This window comes from Chaetura pelagica, unplaced genomic scaffold (assembly GCF_000747805.2).
Source record: "Chaetura pelagica isolate M959 unplaced genomic scaffold, ChaPel_1.0 scaffold470, whole genome shotgun sequence".
Classification (NCBI taxonomy): domain Eukaryota; kingdom Metazoa; phylum Chordata; class Aves; order Apodiformes; family Apodidae; genus Chaetura; species Chaetura pelagica.
Window position 1 is genome coordinate 939522 of NW_009951911.1, and position 9163 is coordinate 948684.

Sequence of the window (9163 nt, forward strand, 5' to 3'; positions counted from 1 at the left end):
AACGGCACCCGTGGGCAAGGACCAGGGAGCACCCCTCACCTGGGGCAGCCCGCACCTGGGGACACCCTGCACCTGGGGACACCCTGCACCTGGGGACAGCCCGCACCTGGGGACACCCTGCACCTGGGGACACCCTGCACCTGGGGACAGCCCTCACCTGGGGACAGCCCGCACCAGCAGGTCTCCCCTCCTGCCCCCCAGGTGTGCTGGCTCTCTCCCGAGCAGACGGCAGGGAAGCAGAAACCCTACATGTACACACAAGGCCAGGCTGTCCTCAACAGGTCCTTCTTCCCCTGCTTTGACACCCCCTCAGTCAAATTCACCTATTCAGCCACCGTGAAGGTAAGTGCTGCCCCTGGAGTGGCTCTGCCATCCCCCAGTTTGCTGGCAGGGAAGCTGCTGGGTGCCCTGCAAGGGCTCAGCCCACATTTGGAAGAAGAGAGCCCGGATCGGTCTCCCAGGGTTCAGCCCAGGCCAGTGGATCAGCCACATGTTCTACTTTGGCTGGAGAACAGGAAAAGCAAGTTGTGTAAGAAACAGTGAAGTCAGAGTCTGAGGGACCTTTCCCCTTTCAGTACCTGCAGCTCCAGCATTTCTTTATCTCTCTGGCACCTCCCTGGCAGCTCTGCCTGTCCCAGTATTGCACCCAGCTGGTGTCAGAGCCCAAGTGCCAAGTAATGCTGTCCTGGGGATGCAGCTGGGGTCCCAGGCTGGAGCTCGGGGCAGTGCTGCTCTGCTCCTGAAACCCGCAGTGCCCATGCACCTGGCCACCCCCAGCCTGCTGGGACGTGTTTGCCATCAGGCATTGCAGTGTCCCTGGCTGGGTTAGCCACCATCCCACGCTGCACTTCATGGATCTAACAGATGTTTTCAACGTGTGCAGGTCCCCGAGGGTTTCACTGCTGTGATGAGTGCCACGAGCTGGGAGAAGCAGAAGGATAACACCTTTGTCTTCAAGATGTCCCAGCCGATCCCCTCCTACCTGATTGCTCTGGCTGTTGGGGACATTGTGTCTGCTGATGTTGGCCCAAGGTAAGTGGCTCTGGAGGAGACCTGAGTGTTAAGCCCTGGCTGTGGGAGCTGCATGGTGAGGTTCCCATGCCATGTGGTCCCATGGGAGCTGCCTACAGCCTCTCCAGGGCTCTGGAGAGCCAGAAGGCACAAGACAGTGACTGTAAATGTGACCTGGTCAGTCCCAACTGCTGTGCAGGTGGTGCTTTGTCACCAGACCCTGGGCTCTGCTGCGTGCTGCTTGCTCTAGAGGGTCAGGAGGAGCTTCTGTGCCAGGTCCCCTCAGCCTGGAGGGTGTCCTGGCCTCTGCTTGTTTCAGTCCCATGAACGTGAAGGAGAGCAGCAGGTCCCCATTCCCAGAGGGTCCCAGGTCTTCCCAAGGCCAGTGGTTCATTTGGGTTCCCTGCTGACACAGAAGCTATGAAAGCCCTTTGACATTCAGACAAGGAAAGAAATTACAGCAATTTGCACTATCGGTCTCAAAACCTTGATCAGCAGGTTTTTATTTTGCTGTAGGATAAGCGCACGAAGGTTTTGTCTGATGAAGCAACAGGGTGCCAGGTCCCTCGTGGCTAACACTTCCTCTTGTGTGCACTTGGCCAGGAGCCGTGTCTGGGCTGAGCCCTGCCTGATCGAGGCTGCAAAGAAGGAGTACGACGGGGTGATCGAGGAGTTCCTGGCTGTTGGAGAGAAGCTCTTTGGCCCTTATGTTTGGGGCAGGTAGGGCTTCCTGTTCCTGAAGGGCTTTGCTCCCTGAAGCACAGGGGAGCACCCCCCCATCTGCAGGAGGAGGCGGGTCTGACCCGAGCTCTTCCCGACAGGTACGACATCCTGTTCATGCCACCCTCCTTCCCGTTCGGCGGGATGGAGAATCCCTGCCTCACCTTCCTCACGCCCTGCCTGCTGGCCGGGGACCGCTCCCTGGCGGACGTCATCATCCACGAGATCTCCCACAGCTGGTTTGGCAACCTGGTCACCAACGCCACGTGGGGCGAGTTCTGGCTGAACGAGGGCTTCACCATGTACGCCCAGAGGCGCATTTCCACCGAGGTCTATGGTGCGTGACCCTGGGGCTGAAGCCCCGAGCTCAGCTGTGCCCTCCCAGGCAGGACCGTGGGGGTCTGGCCCAGCACGTCCCCCCAGGCACTGCCTGTGGGGCTGGGGCCTGTGCTGTGTCTCGGAGGAGGTGGAGGGCAGCACCCAGGGCTTTGTGCCAGCAATGGAAACACCTTTGCTCCAAGGTGGACAGAGCCCCAGGCGCAGACATGGGTGCTGCCATCGAGCCCAGCCCCACCTTCCTCCTGCTCCCACGGGAATACCAGCTGCCCTGAGCTCCCCATGGACACATGGTCACATCCAGCAGCTCAGGCACCCCTGCCTCTGTTTGCTGCATCCAGATGTTAATGGCTCTAAAATCCTGCTAACCAAGGGCTGGGTTGCCACACCTCTCTGCAGCTCTGCCATCCCAATGCCTTGCTCATCAGTTTCCTCTCTGCCAGCTCACAAAACTAATGCTGTTGCCCTCCTGTAGCAGCACACATGGGTCTGGTCAGGGTCTCCAAACACCTCCTGCTTGTCTCTGCCCAGGTTTGGCCTACACCTGCCTGGAGGCTGCCACAGGAAGGGCCCTGCTGCGCCAGCACATGGACAACACAGGGGAGGACCATCCACTCAACAAGCTGCGGGTGGTGATCGAGCCAGGTCTGTGGGGCAGCCTGGGGGCGCGGGGCCCAGCGAGGCTGCAGGGGGAGCCTTTCATGGCTTGCAATAAAACTGGTGCTGCTGGGACCCGGGTGAGGGGATGGCTCCGGGAGGAATAGGAGAAATCTGCACACGTGAGGGCTGTTCTGGTTTGCAGATGGGGGGATGGTTCCTGAGAGTTTTCCCGTTTTCTAGGTGTCAATCCAGATGACACGTACAATGAAACACCCTACGAGAAGGGGTACTGCTTTGTGAGCTACTTGGCCCATCTGGTGGGGGACCAGAGCAAGTTTGATGCCTTCCTCCAGGTCTGTGCAGGGAGGTACCAGGTGGAGGTGCCAAGTGGTACAAAACCCCACAGAGGGAGGGCAGAGCACAATGGGACCCCAGGAAGGATGGGCTGAACAGGGTGGCTGGGGAGAGGAAGAGGAGGTGAGAAATGGAGATGTTCACAGAGAGAAGGAGATGATGTGCTGGCAGCAGGTTGTGGCAATGCTCAAGGTATCCCAGGGGATGCTGGGGGTGGCAAGTCTCTTGGGCGGGGGGTTGGAACTGGTGTGGACTTGGCAGTGCCAACCCCCATGAGGCTAAGTACGGGTAGAGCTGGGCAGCATTGCTGGGATGAGCATCAGTGGCTTCACACCCCGGCCATCCCCACAGGCCTACGTGAACCGGTTCAAGTTCCAGAGCATCACAGCAGATGACACCCTTGGTTTCTTCCTGGAATACTTCCCAGAGCTGAAGGAGAAGGGTGTGGACACCATCCCAGGTCAGCAGGGAGCCTTCCTGGGCAGTGCACCGGGGCACAGCTTTGCAAACCAGCACCCCAGGGCATCGGAGCTGCCCCGTGTCCCGTGTCCTGTGCAGACCCTGGGCAGGACCCTGGGCACGTCAGTGTGTGGGTTTTCCTGGAGATGCTGCTGCTCCTGGCCTTGCAACAGGCAGTGCCCATGGGGGCTTAACAGTCTCACCTCATTAGTCTCTGCTCATCATCAGTCCTGGGTGGGTTTGCTGGTGCTGGAGGACACCCAGAGGAGGCAGTGGGATGTCCTGCAGGAAACCCATCCCAGCTCTCCCTCCCTTCCCTGCTGCAGGCTTTGAGTTCGACCGCTGGCTGAACACACCGGGCTGGCCCCCCTACCTGCCCGACCTCTCACCAGGGGAGCAGCTGATGAAGCCAGCAGATGAGCTGGCAGAGCTCTGGGCAGCTGACAGTGTGAACATGGAGGCAATTGAAGCCGTGGACATTGCAGCTTGGAGGACCTACCAGCTGGTCTACTTCCTGGATCAGATCCTGCAGAAATCCCCCCTGCCAGAAGGTGAGGACCCTGTCACCTCCTAGGGCTCCCGTGCCCAGAGTGAGAGGGGGTGATGTGGCCTAGTCCAGCCAGTTGGTTGGGGACATGAGGACACATCAGTGAGATCTGTGGGTCCGTGGCCATCATCCCATCCCTGCTGTGATCCAGCAGTGTGGTTCCTGGTGTCTGAGAAGCCTCACTCAGTGTGGTGGGGAGTGGAGAGCCAGGGGAAGGGTGTCCCTAGCCCTATGGGGAGTGTCAGAGAGGAGCTCTGATGTCCCCAGGATGGCTCAACTGGGCTGTCATCTCCTTGTTCCCTTCTCCTTGTGCTCCTTGCTGAGGGACCTCCTCACCCTTTGTGCTGGTGTCCCCAGCACCAGGCAGGGCTGCCTGGCCCCAGGAGGCCCAGCGAGTGCCTGGGATCTCACACAGCTGGGGGCGCTGGGAGCCTTGAAGAGGGGCCAGGGCTGGCCCAAGGATCCCAGAGGACTGGCAACACAGGGTCCCCTCAGAGCAGGGGCTGGAAGCTAGAAGCAGAGCCCCTGTGGTGGTCGTGACAATTCCTCTCACAGGCAACGTGGAGAGGCTGAGCAAGATGTACCCCAAGATCTCCAAGTCCCAGAATGCTGAGCTGCGACTCCGCTGGTGCCAGATCATCCTCAAGAACAACCTGGAGGCAGAGTACAGCAAGGTCAAGGACTTCCTCCACAGCCAGGTTTGTCCCTGGGCAGCAGCAACTCTCTGGGCAACCTGGCCAGTGTTTCACCACACTCAGTGTACAACATTTCTTCCTTCTGTCCCATCTAACCCCATCTGCTTCAGTTTAGAACCTGCCCTGGCATTGCAGGCCTTGGAAAAAGTCTCTCTCCAGCTTTCTCTACAAGTTCCCTTTATAGATGAAAAGGCCACAGTACTGGCTCCCTGGAGCCTTCTCTCCAGGCTGAACACCCCAACTCTCTCAGCCTGTCTCCAGAGCAGAGCTGCTCCAGCCCTTGGATCATCTCTGTGGCACCTCTAGACTCTCTCCAACAGCTCCATGTCCTTCTTGTGTTGGGGGCTCCAGAACTGGATGCAGCCCTGCAGGGGAGGGTCTGAGCAGAGGGGACAATCCCCTCCCTGACCTGCTAGTCCTGCTGCATGCAGCTCAGGACACAGTTGTTTTTGGGGCTGCCAGAGCACATGGCTGGCTCATGTCCAATTTGTCACCCACCAGTAGTCCCAAGTCCTCAGCAGAGCAGCTCTCCATCCATACATCCAGTTCATCTCTCGTTCCCTCAGTCTGTAGTGGTAGTGGGGATTGCCCTGACCCAGGTGCAGGACCCTGCACTTGACTTTATTGAACTTGAGCCTTTATTGAACATGGGCCTGCTCTTTCTCCAAGGTCCCCTCTCCAGGCACTGCAGTGTTGAGGGTGGCATTCCTCTGTACTCTGCTGGCTGAGAGGTGCAGGAGGTGTTATCCTCCCCCTGGGGAGGGGGTTTGGGGGGTCTCCTGGGGCTCCCTGAGCTGGGGAGGTTGGGGTGTAACCCCTGCTGTGTCTCTGCAGGGGAAACAGAAGTACACCCTGCCCCTCTACCGTGCCATGTGGGGTGGGTCGGAGGCAGCCCGGGCTCTGGCCATGGAGACCTTCTCTGCTACAGCCCCACAGCTCCACATCAATGTCCAGAATTATGTGAAGAAGATCCTAGGCTTGGAGGTGGCAGAGCACTAGCACAGCTGGCTCTGCTCCCTCTGAGCCTTCCCTCGGGCAGGACCTCAGCCTTTCTGCCATCACTGCACAAATTTCCTTATTAAAATTTGTAATTTTTCTCTGTTTGTGCTCTTCCTGTTTCTAGCAACCCCTGGGCATCCTTAGCCTGGCTCCCTGCTCCTCCTGCCCAGGGGCCAGGCTGGTGCCCCTGGATGGGGGTCATCAGGGAGGGGGGGGCATCCACCTGGGGTGGGCCTGGTCAGGGCTGGTGGCCCTGAGCCACACCTGTCCTTGCTGTGGTCCTGCCAAGCTGTCCCAGGTCCCATGTGGCAGCAGGGATGGGACAGGAAGCTCAGCCCTTTTTCCCTGGCAGCCCTGACACTGTCCCTGCCTCCAACCAAGCCCAGCCCCAGCCACGCTGTGGGGGTACCAGGAAGGGGGTGCTCAGCCCTGCCCCTGGGTCCCAGCTCCCCTCTGGGAGGGGCTGCATGATCCCAGCACCTGGAAACCACAACCATCTGACATAAAAGCACCACTGACCACAGCTCCCCAGACTGAGCCCACAGATGAGATGTGACTTACCCAGCACAAGGGTCACCACAGCCAAAACTACCCCCAAAGCAGAGGCACCCACAGTGCCCTGGCTCACAACGAGCACAGGCTGCACATTTCCTGGCTGATGGACTTTGGGAATAAACTCCAAACCCCAAACAGTTTGAGGAAATGGGGTTGAAGGGGTGGGTTATGGCATGGTTGGAATCAGACCCTTCCCCCTCCCTGAGGGAACCAGGCTGCAGGTCTGGGAAATGCATGTCCTCAAGCAGATTCAGCATTGCTGAAAATGACTTGTACTATTCTTACAAGTTGTAGCATCCAACCTTTCTCCATGTGCAGATTCCCTGGTTTTCCAGGGAGCACACAGGCTGTTGGTACAATTACCAGAACGTCTGACATGAGACTTCATCACCTATGAGGCATATGGAAATAATCCTTCTGGTTGAAAATGAGCCCTTGGCTCTCTGAGGCATCTGCCACCTCTGGTCTGACTCACCTGAGCAGGCTGGAAGACAGAAGCAGCAGTTCCTACAGCACTTCCCTTGGACTAAATGGAATTACACACTCTCCATTGCACTGAGACTGCAGTGCCCTCAACACACCAAGCACACACGTGGAACCCACTGGATGCTGACCTGGGGCTCACAACCTGGGAACACTCCAACACTCCACTGGCTTGAGCTAAAAGTTACAGCCAAAAGGGTGGAAACCTCAGGGCTTCCCAAAGGGATCTTCCACTGCTCCAGCTCAAGCCAACTCTGCATTCTGAGCAGCCAGAGAGCAGCAGCACCTCTTGTGAACCAGAGCAAGGCAGGGCCAGGTTTTCATTCTCAGCCTCTGGGCTGCCCTGGTGGCTCTGGTCAGGGAGCAGCTCTGCCTGCAGACATCTCATCAGCACCACCTGATCTGACAGTCCCCAGCCCAGCTGCACCTCAGAGCCAGAGACCACCCTTCTCTCCCCTCTGCCATGGGGGGAGCACCAGATCTGTAGCTGGGGGGAAACAGCAGCTGTAGCTGGATGGCTGGGAATAGCACCCTCCTTCATTCACCTTCCTGCAAAGGCAACCACTGACCAAGACACTTCGGCATAATATTAGTAACAAGTAACAAGATGTAGCTCATTTATTTTTAACAAAGTGACCTCCATCAAGCTGGGAGCTCTTTTTGCTTAATTTTTCCAAAATGAAAGCCAAGTCAGTCATGACATGCCAGGAGAAGATGTTAACTCTTTATTAATAAATTGATTTAGAAAGGCTTAGTGAGACAGGATTAATGGATTTGATGGTCAGAAAGGACCACTGTAATCTTCTGGTCTGACCTGCTGCAGAGCACAGGCCTGGGCTTCCTGCAGCCCACCAGGGAGGCAGTTTCAAAAGAGCTTATCTTTTAATCCACATCATGGACAGCCTTGAAAAGTCACTACCCTCTTGTCCAACATTAGCCTCACTGCAAACACCACCCTCTCTGTTTCCAGTTTCGTTACATCTGACTTCTCCTTACTGCCCCTGGCTGTGTCAGCTGAAGTTCTTTAAATAGTATTCTTTAAATCTTGTGTTTCAAAGTATTAATGACTCACTGACATTGCTGCTTTATTTTACAGTATAAAAGTAAAAATGGGCTAGATGCTGAACTTAGTTACTCCCAAAACCACGTAGAATAAATTAACTCCTGCAACAGCTTTGATTTTACATTTGTGTAACAGAGACCAAACCCTTCTCCACAAAGGTCCAAACCAAAGAAACCCACAGGAGAGCAAGGCATGTCCACACTTCTCTGGGCTGCCTCTCTATGGAGCAGGCTCTGAGCAGCTCAGCATGGAATAGTAAACAAGAAAGTCAGCTGTAAAATGCTAGGTTTTTTGAGGAACAAAAGAAAAACTGGATTACCAAAGCATGTCATATGTCTGAGCCCAGCTCTGCACACTGCTTGTCTGATATGTGGTTAGCTAAGGACTCTATGATGTCAAGGAGGAGCAGCTGACTCAGGGAGCGGAGATTTGGCAACTTGGAGACCTTCAAGGAAAAGAAAAACAGAACAGAAAAAACAAAGAAATTAAAACCCTTCCCAGATCATGGCTGACTCAAATCATCACAGCTTTACCCCTGCCACCCCACGTGGAACAGGCAGGCCAGGCAAGGCAGAGGCTGGGCAGGCACTGGAACTGGCCGTGGTGGAGCTGGACAGCTGGGCAGCCCCCTTGGGGCTCCTGCCTCCCCTTCCTGAGCTACAACCCCACCTCAGGCTGCAGCACAGGGGCGGGAGGGAGGGCAGCAGAGCCCAGCACAGCCCCCTGAGAGAGGAGTGTAATTCCTGCTAACGCTGACAATTCTCCTGCTGATGGAGGCCAACTAAGCACTCTCCTAAAAGCGACGCTGGGCACCAGCAGAGCCCTGAGCAGTGAAGCCTGTGTTTGTACTGAGAACCTGACTGAGGATGGGATCTCTGCTCCTGTGTGCTCCCAAGGAGGCTGTGCTTGGTGTCCCTGCTGGTGCTGCTGGCCAGCCTCCCCAGGCAGCACAGCTCCGGGCAGAAGCAGCCAACAAAAACCTTCACCCCACTATCTACAACAGATTTTTTCTCCTAGACTGTTCAGAAGCTCAACCGTTACCAAAAAGGAGCTCTAGACACTCCTTCCTTCTCCACAATCTCATAGTAAGAAGCAGTAATCCCTCTCTCCAGTTATTAAAACCAACTCCCAGCCTTGAGGGCAAACTGCCTAAAGCCTGTCCTCTCATCCAGCCTCTGTTAACTGATCTAATAAAAGATAACGCCCCACTCTAAGAAGCTTGGCTGTGATAAAAAGTAGAGATGTCCCAAGCATCTTTTAAACCCAGGGAAGAAATGGCTGAGCATGCTTTTAGAAAGAGCTCAGGACATCTGCTTGAAGTAATATCCCCAAAATAAACAA

General features: G+C 56.2%; 2 protein-coding genes across 2 annotated transcripts in view; one reads left to right on the plus strand and one right to left on the minus strand.

Moving 5' to 3' along the window:
• The window catches only part of RNPEP (arginyl aminopeptidase (aminopeptidase B)), a 34055-nt gene extending 28334 nt beyond the window's left edge, over window positions 1-5721 (plus strand). The window contains exons 2-11 of the mRNA XM_009994364.1: window positions 181-342; window positions 884-1032; window positions 1615-1731; window positions 1833-2068; window positions 2599-2712; window positions 2908-3020; window positions 3373-3481; window positions 3807-4031; window positions 4583-4725; window positions 5557-5721. Of these exons, the coding sequence (XP_009992666.1) occupies window positions 181-342; window positions 884-1032; window positions 1615-1731; window positions 1833-2068; window positions 2599-2712; window positions 2908-3020; window positions 3373-3481; window positions 3807-4031; window positions 4583-4725; window positions 5557-5721 (1533 nt within the window). The remainder of the gene's footprint in view (window positions 1-180; window positions 343-883; window positions 1033-1614; window positions 1732-1832; window positions 2069-2598; window positions 2713-2907; window positions 3021-3372; window positions 3482-3806; window positions 4032-4582; window positions 4726-5556) is intronic.
• Window positions 5722-8150: 2429 nt separating this feature from the next.
• LZTR1 (leucine-zipper-like transcription regulator 1) overlaps window positions 8151-9163 on the minus strand; it is a 35575-nt gene continuing 34562 nt past the window's right edge. The window contains 1 exon segment of the mRNA XM_009994375.1: window positions 8151-8267. Within this exon segment, the coding sequence (XP_009992677.1) occupies window positions 8151-8267 (117 nt within the window).